Source organism: Aquarana catesbeiana, linkage group LG13 (assembly GCF_042186555.1).
Source record: "Aquarana catesbeiana isolate 2022-GZ linkage group LG13, ASM4218655v1, whole genome shotgun sequence".
In the NCBI taxonomy this organism is placed as follows: domain Eukaryota; kingdom Metazoa; phylum Chordata; class Amphibia; order Anura; family Ranidae; genus Aquarana; species Aquarana catesbeiana.
In genome coordinates this window covers 107,784,997-107,809,361 of record NC_133336.1, presented here as the reverse complement: position 1 = coordinate 107,809,361, position 24,365 = coordinate 107,784,997, and the positions used below count along the sequence as shown (strand labels likewise).

Genomic DNA, 24,365 nt, shown 5'->3' with positions numbered 1-24,365 from the left:
GAGTTCTGGGAGAAGTTGCCGATATATAGGTCACCAGCCACCCAAAGCCTCTAGCTTCTGATGACACTCCCTGGGAGGAGTGAAATGCATTAGGTATGGGGACTTCCGGTGACGTCATTTCCTGGATTTTGGATTACACAGCTCTTTTATATGCTTGTCATAAAAGACTAACATGTGAGTGGAATTATGTTTTCTAATAAAGCTTTTTAAATTATATCACACCATGTATGCTTTATTCTTATCCTATGAGTACGTTTAACCACTGGGGCCATGTGGAATAGGAAAGGATACATCTATGAAAGATATACAGGATTTTACCAGTACAGGCGATCTTTCTATGGATAGCTGGTGAGTGAGGGCACAAAAGGAAGGGGAGCACAGCACTTTCATCACTTCTGTCATATATTAGTGCACGGATTGCACTTTTTTAAAGAACTTTTTCTGCATGGATTGCTCTTTAAAGGAATTATCAGCACTTAACTTATAGTTAAGTTATCCTTAACTAATTATTTCTACATTACATATGGTCATCTTGACCTCTAGTTTATTTGTCATACTTCATCAATCTTATGTTTACACAAGAGGGGTCATCCAAAAGGGACTTTTGGTGATGATAGCTCTTTCTCAGAAAAGGGCCAATGTACAGCCAAACTAGTCCAGACATCACTTGGCAGCACATTACAATTCCTTTAACACAACAACATTGCTTAATACCTAAGAGGTTTAGAACATATTACTAAAGTTCAATATAAGGGGGAACTCTGCGGGAGTCTTCCAGAAGCTTTATAATGTCGGAATCCAGATATTCTGTATCTTAACACCAGTACAGGTGATCTTTATATGGAAAGCTGGTGAGTGAGGGCACAAAAGGAAGGGGAGCACAGCACTGTCATCACTTCTGTCATATATTATTGCACGGATTGCACTTTTTAAAGAACTTTTTCGGCACGGATTGCACTTTAAAGGAATTATCGTGATACTGAAGATTTACAGCACCTTATGAACTTTTTTTTGTAATTTGTCACTTTTCATGGTTATGTATTTATGGGTGACATTGTAGACAACTTGCTTATGGGCATATATATTTTTCATATTTTTATGTTACTATATTGAGCACAGACAGCGCAGGGATTTTCCATACCAATTTTTAAAGGAGCACGCACACTTTTTTTGCAGCAGCAGTCAAATTTTAATTTGTATATCCTCACACCACAGCGCGGGGACATTCATAGTATTAGGTTTTATTTCTTGCAGCAGACTCTGTATGTTGTGGATCATTACCTTTTCTCCCAGACTATATCCAAAAACATAAAAGCAAACAGAGGTAAATGGCTTGTCACAGTGCAAACATGATACTGAGCTTTATATTTTGTGTGATGCACTTCTCTAATGCTGGGCACAACACACTGGCATTATACAGTATTTCACATTTGATCTGTCAGATCAACAACATTCACCAACAACTTTTCAATGCGATTAAAATTTAAATTTATTGTCCAGGTAGGTCCCTACACTACATAACTGCTGGTAAATTTTGTTGATCCGTCAGAAGAGATAAAAAAAAACTGTATGGGCCAGCATTAACATTTAGTGTGTATACTCGGAGTATACACCTCTAGTTTATTTTCTAAGTTTTGTTTTCTACATCTTTCACACACCCCTCATTTGCTTCTTATTTTACAAGAATCAACTTCGACTTGGTGACTGGTTAAGAAGGCAGTGTTGTCAGAGTTACTGTGCTGAATTGGTAATGGAAAGAAGGAGGTCAGTAACTCCACAGTATCAGATTAGCATCTCTGTTAATAAGTATCTTAGGGGACAAGTATTAATATCTGCTGCAGGGACATCGGGAATGCGTGCTACAGATAAGTCTGAGCTCCTCCAGTGCCCCACACGTATACACACATATATGAAGAAAAGTCACATTTGCTCACCTACGTCCACACTTTTACTTATGTCCACACAAAGCTTGCTTTTCATTAATTCTATAAAATGTGACCTGTTAATTAAAAAGAATGCCTCTAGTTTTGTACTTGGCAAAATATGCTGTGCTGTGGTGGCTGTACAGGAAATTGCAGAGTTAGCGCCACAGGCCAGCCCACTTAGCAAAATAACTAATGTGAACACACAAATCATTTTAGAAAAAAGGCAAGTACTTTATTATTTGCTGAATCTTACATCATTGCTTTATTGTATGAAACAGTTCCATATACAATATACAAAGGTGAGTATAAAATGTCCTGTGACACTGAGACTGGATGGAGCTGGATGTGAAAACTATGGCACTTAACCCATTGCCTGCTGGAGGGTGAGCAGTGCTGCCTGTAGCAGTGGGCTCAGTTCCAGTGTAGCAGCCAAGGGATTAAATAACAAGGGCAGAGCTGCAGCAGGAGTGCTGGTGATTTTTATTTTACCCTGGATAAAACTGTTGTATTTCAAGTGTTGTATAAATAAATGTTGTTGTAGAAAGATTATTGGCCCTTTATCCAAGTGATGCTACCATCTGTGGATGGGATCATGTGATATAGCACCATTTTACATAGATGGACCAATGTGCATGTAATTGAAAGGTCTCAGTGCAGTAAACATCCACAATGCTATGTTATCTTACTGTGCAGATCAGTAACAGGGCAAGGTGGCCGGAGGCCCAGTAATTCGCACAGACCCCTATCTACAACGTATAATTATTTATCTGTTGCAGTATGTGTTTGGTAGGTTCTTCCTTATATACTGCCATCAAGCTGCCAGAGTATTGTAAAGCACAGAATGTTCTTAGGTTAAGAAAGGTTGGTCACAGGTTAACCACAGGTCCGTGTCTTCTCTTTGGGGATATATAAATTGCCATAACTTAAGTTTAAGCAGAACTCCAGCCAAGCATCTGTTTAAACAGTTAATAAATACATATTTTATAAACTGTTTGCCTGTAAGGATAATTGTCTATCTGTTAAGTTACTCTTGTGATTAGGTCACCCCAAGCCACTGACGCCAGCATCTTGCCCCATTTGTCTGCTCATTCATATGTAAAAGAGCACAATTAAATATATGAGGTCCTCCTGTTCCTGTAAAACACCTGAACTTCTCCACTTTTAGACCTCCAGCACCGGAGACGATAAACATTGATATTATTGTGTAATGAAGTGGCCTTGTTTGCTCACCGTACCGAACTTACTACTTTAGAAAACATTTAGGGACCATACACACTGGGGTTAAAAAACGATTCTTCTACAGGAGTTTTGCATTTTTTCCTGTAGAAGCAACTTAATGTTATCCTATGCATCCATAAACATTATAAGGTTTAGAGGCAGAAAAAAAACCCCTTCTGGTTTGCATTTTTGAGAGGAGTTTTCTGGCAGAAAAACTCTCTGCCAGAACGCTCCTAAACGCATGTACAAAAAGTTCTATATGAGCATTTTTTTCTGCCACAAGAACTGATGTTTTTTTAAGCTCTGTGTACATGGACCCTTAATGACCTATGAATTTGAACAGTGGGACCACAGGAATTACAAATTTGCCTGGAGTTCTGCTTTAATACCATCAGCAAAACCAGCCACAGGTGTACATCATCTTGCACCTGAGCTTAATCTTCTTTAAAGGCTCTGTGATGGCGATGATGCTAAATTTACAATTCCACTATCATATATTATTTTCTTCTTAAGAGTTCACAGAAATCCCATTAAAAGTCAAGGTGCTAGAAGCTGAAAATTGGATATCATTGATAGGTAAATAGCTTTTCATGCTCTGAATCGGCAAACTTAGTTTTCCATCTATAGTTTCTTTCAGTCCGGATACCATCCCTACTTTTTGCCCTGAGGGTGCTACAAGAATTGATTGTCTTATTTCTTGTTAATCTGTTTTATTTCCCTAAACTTTTTTAGGACTTACAGTATAAGGGCACCCCCATATAGAGTCCTCTTCTAGGATTCTATCCCAAGGAGGACATTCATTCTTTAGAGACCAACAAAAAAGAGCTCAGTATTTGGCAATAAGTAACTGGCTAACTACAGGACTGACCACAAAAAAGAACCATCTGTACTTGTGTGATATTACAGTTTGCAAGATGTTACATATTTACTAAATTACCCATTTACCACTTGTTCGTGATGCACATAGCACATAATCAGCAACGTTATTGTGTTTATAGCCTGAGATTGTCACTGTGCTTATTCTTAGTTCCAAATCCATTAAAACATTTTATACACCAGTCTGTTAAAGGAGCAAACATATTTTTTAACATTTGTGCTTATGTTTAGATATTACATTTCTAAATGTATAAAACAGTTTTGTTTTTTAAAGTGCCAAAAATATGCACTTAATATAAGCACAAGGGCACATGTTAATAGTCTTATTAGATCAGGCACAATTCTAATGCTACTTTAGAAAATAAAAATGAAGCCAATTTGGCTATAAAGTTTATGCTTGCTATTGTGTTTTTGTCCTAAAAAGCAGTAAAGCTTCTCTTCTCCTCTATTGATATTTAGGGTGCCAAATCAAAATGGAAGAGTTCCATTTAGCATTGTCAGTGTATCACAGAACAATGCACAAAATCCCTCTGGCTCTACAGGTGTCACGCAGAGGAGACTTGATCTCTACTGAAGGTGCACTCAACAGTTAAGGTTTGTGGTAAAAGAAAACAGGCATACACACAGTGGCAAATATTACATAGAAACAATGAATAGTTAAAAAGAGAGTCACTGAACCATCCAGGTGTTTCACAGTGAGCCAGCACACTTTGATAGTACTCTGGCACTAAAAAGGATGAGCAGATAAGCCGAAAACCAACTCTGTATCATGTTTGTGTTAAAAGGTGCTTTCATAGATGGTGATCTAACACAAGATCATGCTTACAGAGAATGGAAACTAATATGTAGAAAATCAAAGGCTGTCTTACTTTGCGCTATGTCTTTTAGATCAGGTTTAACCAGCTCAAGTAAGACTGTTTTACTTTACACTAAACTAGACCTTTTATGCAAGATTATTCAATCTCACATGCTCCTGTTGTGATGCAACCCATGGCCACAACACACAAAGGGGTGGATTTACTACAGGGAAATATGCAAGTACAGTTGCTCCTGAGCATAGTAAATGAGATGAAGCTTCACTTTGACAAGAATGCCCAATCACAAGCAAGGAAAATAAAAAAACAGCATTTTTTGCTTACACACGATTGGATGATGAAAGTCAGCAGAGCTTCCCCTAGTTTACCAAGCTCAGGAATAGCTGCACTTGCATAGGGCACAGTCTACTTGCTCTTAGTAAATCCACCACAAAGAGTCATGCTCCCTACGCTAGACATTTTTCAGGTTTAAATGGAATCTACAGCCATTTTTTTCTTTTTTTTTTTTTTTTAGATTTTGATACAGTAAGGGATAAACACCCCTGTCTGGTTTTATTTGCCATCTGTGAACCACTGGGAAGATTTATCTTCACTTATTGCTCCGAAGACACACCTGGAAGTGAGAGGAAATGTCTCCAAAGTAAAGAAAATCCCCACTTAGGCAGATGTCACTGGAACAAGTGGCCCAACTGGAAGATTTCACTCTATTCCTGTTTCAGAGACAACTCATAATTTTGGATTTCCAGTTAATTTTAATCACAGTAAAAATAGTCAGCAGGGCCCACAGAGAAGGTGGATATTCCCCAAAGGGACACAATTCCACAAAGGGACAGCAATAAAAACCTGATGGAGGTTCCGACCCACCAGTACTCTGTCCAAAACTAAAAAAAAAGAAAAAAAACCCAAATTGTTGGGTTTATATACACTTTAAATTAAGCATGCGAGTCGGTAATGAAATATTGAGACATGATGACCCTTGCTTATGTTAGTTTTTGGCTAGGACAAAAATACGTCCAAGTTATTCTTTCACACCTGTGCCTGCTGCAGGTGGAACATGGCTCATCTTAAATCTGGTTAAAGCCTGCCATACAGTTTTTTCTTCCATTTTCACTCTGGCCCTTTATGACATCTCAGTTCCAAGTGTCTCAAGCCATAGTAGGCAACTAGAGGCCAAGTGACCTAAACACTGTACAAAACACTCTTTAGTTTTCTTGATGTGGTACAACCAATGAAGGTTTTGATCACATTTGATCATCCAGTAACAATTCAATATGGTAGATGTCCCAATGAATTCTCACCATGAAACGTAGCCTAACAAGATAGCAGACTGTTATGGGAAACAACACCTTTCTCTGCTCTTGCATGCTTGCTTAGAAATTCAGTAGTTATGTATGTAGCAGCACAGGGGTTAATCACAGTGCATCTGACCATTTCAGATTATGTAGGTCAATACTTTGCTGTTTTTAGAGGCAATGAAGACATATTAATGTCTTTTATCCCTGAATTTGTGGTTGTGTTCACAAAAAGAATGCTTCAAGAAATATTTAGTCCTCAGCACAACCCATATTTGGGTATTCAGGACAGCACGCTAAGCATTCTCTGTGTCAAGGTCATTGAGGATTGCACCATTAAAGTGATGCAGCTAAATGTGTTCTAAGTTGGCATCTGGTATTGATTAATTAAATACTTCTCAATTTTATTAATGAGCTAGTGTTAGCAAACTTGGACAGTTAAAGGAGTAAAGTGTGTTAATTTTTTACAGTTGCATACAATTTTATAGATGTTTTTATTGCTGGGTTTGAAATTTCTGTTAATCACATTTTAAGATGCCTTTTATAGAGCTGTGCCATTAAAAATGCATATATTTTTAATGTAAATGGGACTTCTAAACTGCACTGTAGTCAACCTCGAGGTTGCATTATATTTTATGATCTGGAGAAATATATAATTTGCTCTTTTTACAATATAAAGGCAATTACACATCATTTTGATGCATTTTTTCTGTATATGCCAAAATTAAAAAATCTCTTTTTTGTTTAAGACAATAATTTGTTAAATGATATATAGGGTTCTTATTCTGGTGCAAACACAAGCAGAAAGGCTAAAAGTTCAACATGCAATAGGACACATGCTTAAGAAAGCACACTGGAAGCCCCTAAAGTGTCCCTTCAAGTTATCTGTTCCCCTAACATCCTAGTTATGTGGCTTAGACTATGAGGTCTTTGTATGACATGCAAGCAGCAGGGTATGCATTGTTTGAGGTGTAACGTGATTTAATGTAGAACTCTACCTAAAAAACTGTTTTCTCAGTTGATGCAGGGTTCATCCCCCCAGCAGCCTTTATTGCTGCCTGAAAATCCAAATTGGTGATCTGCCCACCCACCACTCCCAGTTCATCTGTGTCAAAAACCACTAGGGGGCAAAGTCTCCAGACTGCTGGTTTTCTTGTCTCTGTATTGAATTCTCCACAGTAATTCTTTCTGAAATTCTAGAAAGGAATAGGAAATTCCAACCACAGCCAATCCACCTCCCCACTGTGGTCAGAAACATCAGTAAAGATCTCATGGTGGATTGAACCCCACTCCACTTTATCATAATCTAAAGAAAACACTTTAGGTTGAGATCTGATTTAAATACCTTTCACCTTTTTTTTTTTATATACGTGCTTGCTGGCAGGATAATTGAGAGACAAGATAGCATCTTGTCTGAAGAAGATATCATGAAACTATGTTGTCAGATCTGTGGAATAGACAAATGCAATCTTTTTTTCAATTGCAGTGAAAAGAGAGGGGGCATTGAAAAAGTCAGTATAGATTCTGAAGAGTATAAGATGACAATTACTCATTTTAAAACATGTCAGTAAATAAGGCTGTGTATTGTTTTTCTACTGAACGGATTATTATCAAGAAGAGGTGCACTGTTCTTTGGTTAATCTGCTCAACAGAATAACATAATTGCTATATTATTTTTTTTTTTTTTAAATGCCAGTAATTCTCTGGTGAACCTACTTGAGAGTGGTTTTAATGCATGAGCGAAGGAATAGTTGGCAGTATTAGTTATTTATAATACCTCTACAAATAGCACTGTTTGTAGGATAGAGTGGCTATGTAATTATTTGGTTGAAAAACTGTTGTTGTTTTCTAAACTCCAAACACATCCTGGCAGTATCTGTGAAGAGCCACAGTGTGCCTGTCATCAGGCTTTAGCGCTTCTCTCTTATTCCTGTAGCAGCCATAGCAGGCTATGTCAGTACACTGTACATAGCCCATAGCTTGTATACAGAAACGTAACCACAACATTGTTGACTGAAATGTGCAGGAGTCTATCGAAGAGAGAATCTGTAATGCTTGTCTGAAGGGGTATAATATCAAACATCGTACTGCAACAATATGAGTAACGGCTACCAGGGCACAAACTTCTTCCAATTAAGACCCTGGCAAATGGTACTGATTGATAATAACATTACCAGCCAGCACTTTCCTTCAGTGCAATGGCAATCATGTCCAAGGGCATATTCCATTATTCAGACACGTACCCCTTCTTTTCAGACTGCAAGGGCTCAGTTTTTATCTGTTGTTTTTCAAACATCCTCACACATAGGCAGAGTCACTAGACTGAGTCCTTCCAAAATTGGGTACTCCCATCCTGGGCAAGTCTTTATTTCTGATTTCATATATAGATTTCCTCTTGGCCTGTACACCTCTGACTGCCGTCTTGATTTTCCTCCAGCCTAAGTGGTTTAGCTCAGCCAAGTTAAGAACAACGCAGAGGCCACTGACAGCAAACATAAAAACAAGAAACACTGTCTTTTCTGTTGGTCTGGAAACATAACATTCCACCTCTTTGATGCAAGGATACCTGTCACACTCATACTGTGAGGGCACATTGAACCCATATAGGAAGTATTGTCCTACAAGAAAGCCAATCTCCAGGGCATTTCTGAAGACCACTTGAATAATATAAAACCTAGAGATTCCTTCTTGACGCCTCATCTTGGATTTTGTTGTTCTTATTGAGGGGTTGGGAATTTCCTTGATCTCCAAGCAGTCTGGTTCAGCCTCCTTGGTAGAGTTTTCTGTGTTTTGAAGGACACCGTTAACCAGTGTGTTCTTGATTTTTTTGCTGTCCTCCCTTTTCACAGTATCCGGGTCTCTGTCCAAGGTGAGAAATACAGTGGAATACCTCCTTTCCTTCTGTTTAGCAGACTGGTGCACAGAATAGGTGATAAAGCACAGGCTTGGAGTACAGACCATAATGATCTGGAACACCCAGTATCTGATATGAGAGATTGGAAAAGCCCTGTCATAGCACGCCTGGTTGCACCCCGGCTGAAGTGTATTGCAGACAAACATGGTCTGCTCATCATCATAAACAGTCTCTCCTACGATGGCAACAATGAGTATTCTAAAGATGACAACCACGGTCAGCAGAATCCTGAAAGAGAATGCAATATGTTAGTCTTGCTGTTCTCGGTGTGGCCAAGAATGCAGTGCCAGCAACTTTTAATCAAAACCTCCCCTTTTCCTTTTCTACTTTAGGATATATTGGGCTTCAGCATTTAATTTTTTTTATGTTGGCATGGCCACATTAGGTTCCATGTAATGTAGAGAGCACCAGCTGCACGTGAAAAAAATAATTAAATATGCTTGTGCATGTCAGCAGAAACGGCTAAGGGAAGGTTATTGATCACTGCCCATCTTAGAATACAGTTTGCTAGTAGTACATAATGTCTAAGACATGTACAGATGGCTACTGTTTTAGGATATCGACTACAGTTACCATCAGCATTTTGTTGGCTTGTGATTGTTAGTGATTTATGGTTAGCTTCTGGGATGAAATAAAATGCAGGATAAATTCATGGTTTATTAACAGTGCTATTTTTAGACCTTTGTTGATGAGCAACACTCAAACAATCACCTATGTTAGCATAGAAAACTTTTTTTTTCATAATCTTTACTTTGACATCAAGATATTTTGATATCAACATTACATGCAAAACATATATTAACTTATGATTGTGATTTTAAATGCACATAAAATTCACAAGCTAATGTATTTTTATCAATTGACATTGCAATGAATCAAATCATTGTCAGTATATTGGCAACCATCTAAATTACATTTTTTCCCCTAAGTAACCATTTAATTTCCCCCTTTCATTGCTGATTAGAATGGATAAAAATAGTGGTGTTATGCGCAACACAGACAGTTCTTTATTTGGATAATTGAATAACTAAAATATATTTTGGTCTCTGTGTAAGATTTTAAATTATACACAACTGCTAAGAAATAATTGTTGCTTTCATAAAATTGTTGACAACTGTCACTGAGATCGAGAATTTGAATGCTTAAAATTTAATTACATGCAAAACACAGGGAAACAGTGTTGACAAAGGATGATGCTTTAACAAGCTGATGACCCTGTAATGTTATTCTTTGCCCATGCCAGGGTATGCAAGCTGAAGGGATGAACTCTGTCCTTGCAGTTTGATATGTGATTCCTAATTTATGAAATCCAGCTGCTTCCTTAACACTTTCATCGCCAGAAGGTCTTGCAGTGTTGTGGCAGTACATGACAGGACCCTCTGGCAATTAAAGGGTCAAGATGATGTGACAGCAGTGATATGACAATGTGGCACCCCAGGCAAGTGGTTTGGATATTTTTGGTCAGGATAATTGGCCATGGGATATTTTCTTTTTCCAAGCATCTTTCTTTGAGAGAAAGGTTGTCCTTTCACATTGATGTGTATGAGGAGCTGTCCAGTGCTGAATTTCTTCCTGCAGGGGATTCCTGATTGGCTGTACACCAAGTGCACCCTGTCACTGCCATGGAGAAATATGATGTACTTTTTACCACTTTATTCTTAACTTATTTTTTTTATCTATATTGACATTTGTGAAGTATTTGCACATTTTGTTTTAGTTCTTTTTTTTCTTTTTATGTGTATACGATTTTCACTTTTGCAAACAGCTAAGCAGCATGTGCTGGCAGCACATACATCTTTATCAATAAATCATAATATCCAAAAATGGGTAAAAGTTATTTATTTTAGTTTTGGCAAAATTATCTTACTTTGCTAATCTGAACTAATACCAAACTTGAGGTCACAACCCTGTGATTTCACAAACACTGGCATTGACTGTCAATTCAAAAAGTTGCTTTTTTTTTTTTTTTTTTTTCAGAACCATTAGACTGCTTTTGGTATCCATTTCTGGACATTCAAGGCTACTCTTTTGTGCTTTCATTAAATGTGTGCTTTTTTAGGTCTGAATAACTTTATTTTGATCTTAAACACTGCTGTTCGGTATTTTGGGGCTTTATCGTGTAGCCCACTCACAGTACTGTATGCAGTAAATTGCTTGTTAATTAGTAACAAGTTCCTGAGTATGTGTGTGCATGTGTAGTATTTGGATTTAAACACATTAAAATTAATTAGCACAAATTGTTAACTTATATGATTTAATGGGCAGAGAAACTGTGTTGCAGCTTAATTGAGGCTCAACATTTTAATTGTCTATTAATTACAGATGTTGTAAACCCCACGGGCATTCTAGTTTTTGCAGTAGACCGTTATTTTGAGAAAAAAGCAATACATGCGATTTACCATGAAAAAGACTCACTGAATTTATGAATACATATTTGTACGGCTATCGTTTTTGCTAGAATAACTAGTAGTGTGGTGTGTTTTTTACAGATTTCATGGTAGTTCAGTGGTAGTTTCATATTGCAGCATTGTTCATTTCTTAAACGTGTATAATAACCAAGTCAGATGGTTACTAGGGAAAGGATTGAACTCTTAAACCTTTTATTTGTAGGTCACTACTGGATTCCCAATCAAATATAGAAACTAAAAGACACCAATAAAACAAACTGTAGACTGGAGCTAGTGAAATGCCAAAACCAAGTGTAATATGTCGGAATCTTTTGGTACAAGTGCAGCATGTGAAATGTGAATGAAGCTGGTTTTCCTACACTGTACAGTAATACAAATCTTTCAGACGGCTGTTTTTTTCTGTTGAATAAACTTTCCACATCAGAGCTTTGCCTCTGCATCCCCAGCTGATACACACCAGCTCCTGATGTTATTTGCCATATGCACCTTATAATAATGAGAAACATCAATCACATCTCAGGCAGAGTTGTCACTATGTACTGGGGTCTGGCAACGATCCTGCTTTCCAGCAGATTGCCGCTTTATGTCAAGGAAAATTCAACATGCATTTAGGTTGTTATTTTTACTTCGGATAATACTTGCAGATACCGATCTCTGATCATTCGTTAATTTATGTTAGCCGTTAGAAAGTGATTACCAGGAACTGTCCAAAGTATAGATACAGTGTAGTACAACATGGTATAAACAAGAAATGATGAGCATGTGTGATTTAAGAAGAACATTATAGTTTTTATTCCATATCACAACCATTCTGTCTGGCTTGTTGTATTCTGAGTTGTTAGCCCGATTAAATCCTGGTCTAGACCACTTTACAAAGTCTTTATATCTGTAGTTGTAAAAACATTCTTACCTTCCTATCATAGTACTGTGCTGTTGCACAGCAGCCTCCAGAAGTCTTTCTAATATAGTCCATTCTCCCATCGCTGTACATCGGAGACCTGGTGCAACGGGAGGCTTTTCACCTTCTCCAGGGGAAGCCACAGGGTGTAGGTGACCTATACTCAGTGTAATCTCTGCGTGATGATCAGAGGTGTCCCTGCTCGGGAAGGCTGCTCACACTGTCTTACTGCCGGTAATCTCCCTTTAAGTAGTCTCTGCTTGCGTCACACAGACAGGTCCCTGGACAGGAGCCAGAGACAGCCAGTGGGATTCTGTTAAATGTTATTATAGCAGAGAAAAAGAGAAGAGAGAGGAGGAGGAAAGGGTGTAATGCAGAGATAACAGATTAATTTGTGATCAAGCGATTCTATTTAATCATTTAATCTTCTCCCCAGACTGCAAATCCTAAAACAAGAGGAGCAGACAGGGAGCTGATGTAAAGTGTGCCCATGGATTAGAGAGAGTGGTAGCACTAGTGGGGAGGGTTGGCAGGTAAAGAAATAAAATGCTATTAACCCACTGCTGTGTATTCAAATAAAAATGCCAGTACTGTCTGTTGTATATGTTTAAATCAGAGAAGAACCTCAGCAATTGTACCAAAAACAATTACTTCCAGAAGCTGCCATTTGCAGAAAAATGTTTTGTTTTTTTTGCTGAAAAAATAATGTATGTATATATATATATATATATATATATATATATATATATAGTACTGTGCAAAAGTTTTAGGTAGGTGTGGAAAAAAAGCTGTAAAAGTAAGAATGCTTTCTAAAACATATATTTGCATTGTTTATTTTTATGAATCTACAAAATGCAAAGTGAGCAAACAGAAGTAAAATCTAAATCAAAACAATATTTGGTGTGGCTACCTGTTGTCTTCAAACCAGCATCAATTTTTACACTTGCACACTTTGTACATTTTCACAAAGTCAGGGTATTTGTAAGATTTTAGTCAGGTGCACGATTAACCAATTATACCAAGCAGGCGCTAATGATTATCAATTTCATTTGTAGGTTGAAACACAGTCATTAACTGAAATTGAAACAGCTGTGTAGGAGGCTTAAAACTGGGTGACTCTGTTACTAAGGTGAGGTTGTGAAAGACAGTTTCATGTCACAGGTCATACACCATGTCAAGGCTGAGCTCAGCAAGAAGACACAAGGTAGTTGTACTGCATAAGCAAGGTCTCTCCCAGGCAAGGATTTAAAATCAGACTGTGGCAACGCTGAGGATTGTAGATGCAGTGGTTGGCCAAGGAAACTTAATGCAGCAGATGAAATAAACATCATGCTTACTGCCCTTCAATATAAGAAGATATCCAGCAGTGTCATCAGCACAGAACGGGCGGAAATCAGTGGGACCCAGATACACTTGTCTACTGTTTGCAGAGGTCTGAGGTACACCCATCTACTGTTTGCAGAAGTCTGGCAATAAGTGGTCTTCATAGAAGAATTGCAGCCAAAAAGCCATACCTCTAACATAGAAAAAAGGCTAATGTCGCATACACACGGGCAGACTTTCCGACCGGACTGGTCCGACGGACCGAATCCGGCGGACAATCCGACCGTGTGTGGGCTGCATACCGACCGTGTGTGGGCTGCATATCGGACTTCTGACGGACCGTTTCGGTCGGAAATCCGACGGACTTAGATTTGAAACTTGCTTCAAATCTTTACGTCGTAACTCCGCTGGACTCAGTTCCTGACGGAAAGCCCGTTCGTCTGTATGCTGGTCTGACAGACCTGATACGACGCAAGGGCAGGGTACTGCATCTCGCGCTCGCTGCAATAGGAAAAACAAATTTTCCTGTTGAGGTGAGCGCGGGGCATACCAGGCCCTTAGGTCTGGTATGGATTTTAAGGGGAACCCCCTACGCCGAAAAAACGGCGTGGGGTCTCCCCCAAATCCATACCAGACCCCTAACTGAGCACGCAGCCCGGCCAGTCAGGAAAGGGGTTGGGGACGAGAGAGCACCCCTCCGAGCCGTACCAGGCCGCATGCCCTCAACATGGGGGGCGGGTGCTTTGAGGGAGGGGGGCGCCCTGCGGCCCCCCACCCCAAAGCACCCTGTCCCCATGTTGATGAGGACAAGGGCCTCTTCCCAACAACCCTGGCCGTTGGTTGTCGGGCTCTGCGGGCGGGGGGCTTATCGGAATCCGGGAGCCCCCTTTAATAAGGGGGCCCCCAGATCCCGGCCCCTCACCTTATGTGAATGAGTATGGGGTACATGGTACCCCTACCTATTCACCTAGGGAAAAAGTGTCAATAAAAAAAAAACACACTACAGGTTTTTAAAGTAATTTATTAGACAGCTCCGGGGGTCTTCTTCTGACTTTGGGGGTCTTCTTCCGACTTCGGGGGTCTCTCTGGCCTCTTCTCCTGGCGTCCGGTTCTTCTGCCGCTCTTTTGCTAGCGGTGCTTACTAGCATGCCCAGGGACTGTGACTTCTTAGGGGGGCGGGGTCACTGCCTATATAAGTCATAGCGGAGCGCTCAGAGAGCATTACAGCTGGAGAGGGCGTCGTCTCAACATCGGAAGAAGACAAGAAGGCAGAAGGCAGAAGTCAGGGCCACCGCTAGCAAAAGAGCGGCAGAAGATAGGGGAGGAGCCGGCAGAAGAACCGGACACCGGGAGAAGAAGCCGGAGAGACCCCCGAAGTTGGAAAAAGACCCCCAAATTCGGAAGAAGACCCCCGGAGCTCTCTAATAAATTACTTTAAAAACCTGTCTAGTGTGTTTTTTTTATTGACACTTTTTCCCTAGGTGAATGGGTAGGGGTACCATGTACCCCATACTCATCCACATAGGGTGGGGGGCTGGGATCTGGGGGCCCCCTTATTAAAGGGGGCTCCTGGATTCCGATAAGCCCCCGCCCACAGACCCCGACAACCAACGGCCAGGGTTGTCGGGAAGAGGCCCTTGTCCTCATCAACATGGGGACAAGGTACTTTGGGGTGGGGGGGCCGCAGGGAGCCCCCCTCCCCCAAAGCACCCACCTCTCCATGTTGAGGGCATGCGGCCTGGTATGGCTCAGGAGGGGGGGGCGCTCACTCGTCCCCACCCCCTTTCCTGAGTGGCCAGGCTGCGTGCTCGGATAGGGGTCTGGTATGGATTTTGGGGGGGACCCCACGCCATTTTTTCAGCGTAGGGGGTTCCCCTTAAGATCCATACCAGACCTAAGGGACCTTCTATTTCTGAAAGCATTTAAAGCATTTTTTCATACCTGCCTAAAACTTAGTATAGTGTATGTAATATATATATATATATATATATATATACACACATATATATATACATACATACATACATATATATATATATATATATATATATATATATATATATGTACATACATATATATATACATACACAGAGTATGTGCCCCTACTATGGAGGTTCTCAAAATGTATAGAATTAGGACTGCAGATAATACTGGGGTGCCGTGACGTGGCCTCTGCTACTTATACATGTATATGCAAACTAAACCCCTGTTTTTAACGTAAACTGTTGGACAGGACTAGGGGTGGGTCGAACGACCCCCTGTTCGGTTCGCAACAGAACTTTCGAACATTGGGAAAGTTCGGAACCGAATAACGAACCCCATTGAAGTCTATGGGACCCGTACATGAAAAATCAAAAGTGCCCATTTTGAAGGCTTATATGCAAGTAATTGGGAATACAATGGTTATAGGGTCCAGGTACTGCCCTGGGGGTCATGTGATTCATTAAAAAAAGTTTGTAAAAAAACTTCACTTTTAAATGAGCAGTGATTTATTAATGCTTAATAGGGATGGTCCCAATGTTGAAGTTGAATGTAAGTTCGACTCAAACATCAGGTGTTCGTTTGGAGCGCACCCTAATGCACTGTGAGATTGCAGTGCATTGACGGCTGCTGATTGGCCAAAGCAAACACCTGACCTGAATGCTTTGGCCAATCACAGAGCGATCTGCTGTGACAGCCATGATTGGCCAAAGGCAGGGTGCCTTTAGCCAATCATGGCTCAGGGGGTTAAGTCCAGGCCCCACACTATATAAGGCTGCTTACACGGTGGCCATATGTAGTGTCATACATGGAGGAGACAGAGCACTTGAGCTAGATTAGGCAGGTTAGTTAGTGGCATGCAGGCAGTTTATATATATATATATATATATATATATATATATATATATATATATATATATACACACAGTGTAGACTATATATACAGTGCAGGCAATGTATATATATATACATATATATATATATATATATATATATATATATAGTGCATTCAGTGTAGACTATATATACTATACATACAGTGCAGGCAGTCTAGTGTATATACTATACATACAGTGCAGGCAGTGTAGTGCAGGCAGTGTAGTGCAGTCTGTGTACAGTATATAAGTGCAGGCAGTGTACAGTATATAATACAGTGCAGTCGGTGTTGTACAGCATCTAATACAGTGCAGTCTGTGTACAGTATATAAGTGCAGGCAGTGTACAGTATATAATACGGTGCAGTTGGTGTACAGTATACAATACAGTGCAGACTGTGTACACAGTATATAACACAGTGTGCACAGTATATAATACACTTCAGGCGGTGTACAGTATATAATACAGTGTAGTTGGTGTACAGTATCTATTACAGTGCAGGCTGTGTACAGTATCTAATACAGTGCAGGTGGTGTACACAGTATATAATACAGTGTGTACAGTATATAATACACTTCAGGCGGTGTACAGTATATAATACAGTGTAGTTAGTTTACAGTATCTATTACAGTGCAGGCTGTGTACAGTATCTAATACAGTGCAGGCGGTGTACACAGTATATAATACAGTGTGTACAGTATATAATATACTTCAGGCGGTGTACAGTATATAATACAGTGCAGTCGGTGTACAGTATCTAATACAGTGCAGGCAGTGTACCCAGTATATAATACAGTGTGTACAGTATATAATACACTTCAGGTGGTGTACAGTATATAATACAGTGCAGTCGATGTACAGTATCTAATACGGTGCAGGAGGTGTACAGTATCTAATACAGTGCAGGCGGTGTACACAGTATATAATACAGTGTGTACAGTATATAATAAACTTCAGGTGGTGTACAGTATATAATACAGTGCAGTCGATGTACAGTATCTAATACGGGGCAGGAGGTGTACAGTATCTAATACAGTGCAGGCGGTGTACACAGTATATAATACAGTGTGTACAGTATATAATAAACTTCAGGTGGTGTACAGTATATAATACAGTGCAGTCGATGTACAGTATCTAATACAGTGCAGGCGGTGTACAGTATCTAATACAGTGCAGGCGGTGTACACAGTATATAATACAGTGTGTACAGTATATAATACACTTCAGGCAGTGCACAGCATATAATGCAGTGCAGGCGGTGTACAGTATATAATACAGTGTAGGCAGTGTACACAGTATATAATAGTGTAGAGTGATGTGAAAAAAAAATCCCCATCATGTCCGGTAGGCCACCAAGGAGAGACAGACGCTCACAGGCCACTCTAAGAGGGCAAGCAGCCTCTGCGTCTACAATGAAAAATGGTGGTCGTGGACATGGTGCATCCTCTGCAGGCGGGGCACACTTTTCCTTTTTATTCTGCTGCTGGCCGTGTTATTGAGCCACAACATGCAGAAGAGTTGGTGGAGTGGATAACTAAGCCATCCTCATCCTCCTCATCCTCTCTCACCCAGTCTCATACTTGTTGCCAAAGCAGCCTACTCCACCCGCTTCTTGTCCACAGTTACTCCTTCCGTAGCCCCACCATCATGCACGGGGGAGTCACCAGAATTATTCGACCCTAGTGTCAGTTACATGCTGCTGGAGTAATTTGAAGGCTCTGATGTTGGTTCCCAGGTTGAGGAAGAGAGTAACGTGAGCCTAGAGAGAGCAGGTGCCACAGAAGGACAAGAAACTAGCAGCTATGTTCCCCCATCTGCAGCATGCTGCCAAATTTGCTCCAGTGACCAGGAGGGAGGGGATGATGAGGTCCCTGACTGTACTTGGGTGCCAGAGAAAAGAGAGGAGGAAAGTGAAGAGGAGGAGGAGGCACAACTCCAACGAGGCAGGATGCCTTCAGGGGCCAGCTTAAGGGCAGCCACCCTATTGCATCACACCACAGAGCTCCACAGGTGCAGGGCGCTGCTGACTCCCTGCTGACTTCCAAAAGTCCATTGGTGTGGACTTTTTTCGACACGTGCAGAAGATTTTACCATTGCTGTTTGCAATCTATGTCAGAAGTGGATCAAGCGTGGCCAGAACAGCACCCTCTTGGGCACCACATGCTTGACAAGACATATGACATACATTGGCAACAGCACCTGCAAGACCCACATCATAAAAAAGGCAGACTTCTCCTTGCTCCTCATCTGGGATCTCAACCCCTACTATACCTCAAGTCCTCTCAAAAACCTGCACTGAGAGGAATTAAGGTATAGCAATAGGTGCCACAAGTACTTGCAGCCAATCTGCTAGCAGTACAACACCAATTGATTTCAGCAGGCAAATTTCGCTACCCCAGTTGCTGAACCACAAAAAAAAATACTGTCCCAGCCATCCACATGCTCAGTGTCTAAATGCTAGCTTGGCCAAATTGCTACATAGTTACATAGTTACATAGTGGGTGAGGTTGAAAAAAGACACAAGTCCATCAAGTCCAACTTTTGTGTGTGATTATATGTCAGTATAACATTGTATATCCCTGTATGTTGTGGTCGTTCAGGTACTTATCTAATAGTTTTTTGAAACTATTGATGCTCCGCGCTGAGACCACCGCCTGTGGAAGGGAATTCCACATCCTTGCCGCTCTTACAGTAAAGAACCCTCATTTCTTCTAATTTTAATGAGTGGCCACGTGTCTTGTTAAACTCCCTTCCGCGAAAAAGTTTTATCCCTATTGTGGGGTCACTGGTACGGTATTTATAAATTTAAATCATATCCCCTCTCAAGCATCTCTTCTCCAGAGAGAGAATAAGTTCAGTGCTCGCAACCTTTCCTTGTAACTAATATCCTCCAGACCCTTTATTAGCTTTGTTGCCCTTCTTTGTACTCGCTCCATTTCCAGTACATCCTTCCTGAGGACTGGTGCTTAGAACTGGACAGCATACTCTAGGTGCAGCCGGACTAGAGTCTTGTAGAGCGGGAAAATTATCATTTTATCTCTGGAGTTGATCCCCCTTATAATGCATGCCAATATTCTGTTTGCTTTGATTGCAGCAGCTTGGCGTTGCTTGTCATTGCTGAGCTTATCATCTACTAGGACCCCCAGGTCCTTTTCCATCCTAGATTCCCCCCCAGAGGTTCTCCCCCCAGTGTATAGATTGCATTCATATTTTTGCCGCCCAAATGAATTTTTTTACATTTTTCTACATTAAACCTCATTCGCCATGTAGTTGTAGCTTAGTATCATCCGCCAATACAGAGATTAAACTGTTTACCCCATCCTCCAGGTCGTTTATGAACAAAATAAATAGGATTGGTCCCAGCAGAGAACCCTGGGGGACCCAACTACCCACCCCTGACCATTCCGAGTACTCCCCATTTATCACCACCCTCTGAACTTGCCCTTGTATCCAGTTTTCAATCCATGTACTCACCCTATGGTCCATGCCAACGGACCTTATTTTGTACAGTAAACAATTATGGGGAACTGTGTCAAATGCTTTTGCAAAATCCAGATACACCATGACTACAGGCCTTCCTTTATCTAGATGGCAACTCACCTCCTCATAGAAGGTTAATAGATTGGTTTGGCAAGAACGATTCTTCATGAATCCATGCTGATTACTGCTAATGATACCGTTCTCATTACTAATATCGTGTATATAGTCCCTTATCATCCCCTCCAAGAGTTTGCATATTATTGATGTTAGGCTAACTGGTCTGTAATTCCCAGCGATGTATTTTGGGCCCTATTTAAATATTGGTGCTACATCATTTTTGTCCAATCAGCTGGTACCATTCCAGTCAGTAGACTGCTAGTTTTCCAACTGCTGCCTTTTTTAGCTGGTAGACTCTGCCCCTTTTGTGAATTTGTGGAATCTGCTGTACCACAGTGGCAGGTTCCAAAAATACATTTCTCATCACATAAGGCCATTCCAGCTCTCTACCATCATGTGGAAGGCAATGTTTTGGCCTCGTTGGACAGGGCGGTCAGCGGCAAGGTTCATATTACCACTGACTCATGGTCCAGCAAGCATGGTCAGGGATGTTAGGGTTCAGTGTTGGAGCTTGTTCTGCCACCATGCCTCCAAAAAACTTGTGGCGATTCTGCCACATCTATCTGCTCCACCCCTCCTCTTCTTCTTCCTCTATGGCCTCTTCTGCAGAATTGTCCTCTGAACCAGCAGTGCTTCCTAAGCGTTCAAGGGGCTACACAAACAGTCAGGCTAAAAGATGCCTTGCGGTGCTTCAATTGGTCTGTCTAGGGGACAGGAGCCACACTGGGGCAGAAATTCTGTTAGCTCTGCAGTGGCAGGCTCAGAGGTGGTTGACACCATGGCAGCTTGAGCTAGGAATGGTTGTATGCGACAATGGCACCAACCTTCTCTCCACCCTCTGACAGGGACACTTGACACATGTTCCATGATTGGTACACGCCTTGAATTTGGTGGTGCAGCATTTCTTGACCAGGTACCCAGGCTTACAAGATCTCCTGAGGCCAAACAGAAAAGTCTGTGGTCATTTCCGGCAGTCATACAATGCCAGTGCTCGGCTGGTTGATATTCAATGGGAATTCAACCTGCCCACCAACCAATTCATTTGTGACATGCCCACAAGGTGGAACTCAACATTTGCAATGCTGCAGCGACTGCTCACACAGCAGAGGGCAATCAATGTGTATCTATGTGAGTATGCCACCAGGACAGGCTCAGGAGAGCTTGGCTTCTTTTCACCACGCCAGTGGCTACTGATTAAGGATGCATGCACTGTCCTGTCACCATTTGAGGAGGCCACAAGGATGTCGAGCAGCGACAATGCATGCATCAGTGGCACTGTCCCTCTAGTCTTCCTGCTGGAGCACATGCTTCGTGGAATCATGGACAAGGCACTTGAGGCAGAACAGTGGGAGGAAGAGAAGGACTTCCTTAACTCTCAAGGCCCCCTTTATGCATATAGCTAATGAAAAGGAATTGGTGATGTGTATGGAAATAACTGGTCTGTCTGATCCAATGGAAATGACAGAAAAAGAGTACCTGGTGCTCAAGGCATGGTACAACCCATCCAGATTTTATAGGCAAACCAGGTAATATAGTAAAAATAGTAAATGTAAGAGAAGCTCCCGGAATAGACTCAGTGCTGGGCACCCGGGGGTGCGCCGGCGTGCGCCGGTGCACGCGAGCCTGTGCGCATTGGAGCGCGCGCATGGTGCTTGCCGCCAATTGCCCTATTTAAGTTGTCTGTGCACTTTGCTCGGTGCTGTCCGATCTGCAGCTCCCTGTATCCGTGTTCCTGTTAACCTATCTGAACGTTTGATCTCCTGACTACCCGGCTTGTCGGTTAGATTATTCTCTGTCTTCTGCCTGCATCTGACCCGGCCTGTCCTTGACCTTGAACCTGCCTGCTCCTCTGTACTACACTGCCCGCCTGTTGCCAACCCTGCCTGTGACCTGGACTCTGAACCTGCCCGCTCCTAGGTACTGTGCTGCCCGCCTGTTGCCAACTCTGCCTGTGACCAGACCTGCCTGCTCTGCTCCTGCATCTGCTGCCTGTGTTCCAGCTGACTAGTGATCACCAACCCTCTTGCACCAGGATCCTGGGCCCTTACTTCCACAATCACCCGCCAGGCTCTCATACCATTCTGTGCTCCCGCCTCCTGTTCATACTACCAGGGGTCGCGAACCAGACACGTAAGGGAGACCTCCCCCTGCTCATCGGTCAGGTACATGGAAGTCTGGCAGTAAACTTTATTATTGGTGAACATACAATAAAATTGCACTAGCAATAGAATAATGTAACATAATAAAATATGTCAAAATACAGTGTACCCAAGTTATACATTGGTATGGAGTCTAACTGCCCTGTATACAGTTTTGGGCTAGCATACAGTATACACACGATGACACCTGACATGTTTCGGACCTTGTAGTCCTTCTTCAGAGGCTTATGTTATATTGGGTCATGAATATTCTATAATGTAAATATATAATGTATTAGTAATATAAACATAACCGTATATCAAAAAGGAGCACATGTCTTATCGCATAAAAGTTGTACTTCCAAAAATGAACAAATCGTTGATACAATTAACCAGAGATCTGATTGTCAATGTTCCCAATGTTGGCCATCAATTAAGTAGGTCTAGACGAGTCAAACAGTGGGGTGTTTATGCAGATAGCATTCCTGCGGGGCCATCAAACACACATGAAGAAGAGGAGGAGAAGGAGGATTGTGTCAGCATGGAAGTAGAGGATAACACGCAGCAGTCTTCAAGGGATGGTTTTCAGTCCCCAGAAACCCAAGGAGTTGTACGTGGCTGGGAGGAGATCGTTCCTGACAATGTCATTCTTAGTGACACAGAGGGCTCAGAATCTAATGCCTCTGCAAAGTTACGCTGCATGGGCTCCTTGATTCTGCAGAGCCTGCGAAAGGACCCTAGGATTCATGGTATCAAGAAGAGGGATCATTACTGGCTGGCAACCCTTCTTGATCCACGTTACAAGGGTAAAGTTGCAGAGCTCATCCTGCCTTGGCAGAGGGAGCAGAGGATGAAACACCTTCAGGACGCCTTGAAGAAAAGTTTGTGTAATGCCTTTCCAGACCCTGGGAGGTTACCATTACCTGGTGCTGGACAACGTGTTTTCTGAGGCTTTGTTCGATCAGAGGAAGAGCGGTGGAGAAGGTGGCCGGCTGACTTTAAATCACTTTTTAGTCCTCAACACCCAGGGCTGATGGTTGAAGCAACCATCGGCAGCATCTGCATTATATGATGCAGGAATATCTAGGGGCAAGAGCAGACTTGGAGACCTTTCCAACTGATGCATCCACTGGATTACGGTTCTTGAGGATGGACCACTACTAGCCAGAACTTTCTCAATATGCAATTGAGCTACAGGCCTGTCCTGCATCCAGCGTGCTTTCTGAACGGACATTCAGTGCTGCTGGAGGGTTTGTAACAGATCAAATAGTGCGCCTGTCCACAGATTCCGTTGATAGGCTCACATTTATAAAAATGAATCAGTCCTGAATCAGCAGCTATCAAGCCCCTGATGCTGATGTAACTGATTGAATTTGCTAGGGATCTGGGATCCCTTGAAGACTGCCTATGCTGCCTATCCTATTCCTCCTGAATCTTGATGATGCTAGCTTCCAACAATATTTTTGGTTTAGGGCACCACCAACACCCAATTTTTCTGTCCCTGTTTAACAGGGGCATGTCATTTAAATTATTGAAATCATTTTTAACAGCAGGTCCTATTCCTGCACCCAACAAGATTACCTGTGATGGGTTACAGTGTTCTGGCACCACCAACACCCAAGGCCTAATTTTTCTGCACCTGTTTGACCTGGATGGAAACAGGAAGTGGCCGGACACCACCGTAACCAGCGTGGAATGCAAAGATGGTGCCGTGCAGAACGTGATGTCATACAGAGGGCAGGTAGGACGTGCTGACATGGAGTGGGTGATAACGCATTTTGAAGCAACAAGTTTCTTCTTCAGACTTGACTGGCCAGCAGACCTGTCAATCTTATATAAGGAAGAAACAGCAAGAAAACAGGAACGATTAGCTGACGAATATGTCAGTCAGATAAAGGAAATGAGAAAGAAAAACAGGCTAAAGGGATGACGGGACTATCGTGTATTAGAACTATTACACAGATATAAGTATGTATTTAAAAAAGATGCAATAAAGTGAAAGAGAAAGGGATGGGTTATCTGGTCCAACTAAAAGATGTTCTATAAAAAAAAAATGTCACAACGGTCTTGATACTGAAATAAACCTGAAAAATAAAATAAGTGAG

General features: G+C 41.6%; 1 protein-coding gene across 1 annotated transcript; it reads right to left on the bottom strand.

Annotated features, from left to right (window-relative positions):
- Positions 1-2,132: 2,132 nt before the first annotated feature.
- On the bottom strand, positions 2,133-12,587 carry GJD2 (gap junction protein delta 2). Its single transcript, XM_073610316.1, has 2 exons — positions 12,359-12,587; positions 2,133-9,268 (listed from the first exon to the last, which is right to left on the bottom strand). Exons 1-2 carry the CDS (start codon positions 12,427-12,429, stop codon positions 8,425-8,427), a joined length of 915 nt encoding a protein of 304 aa, XP_073466417.1. The 5' UTR covers positions 12,430-12,587; the 3' UTR covers positions 2,133-8,424.
- Between the last annotated feature and the right edge of the window lie 11,778 nt (positions 12,588-24,365).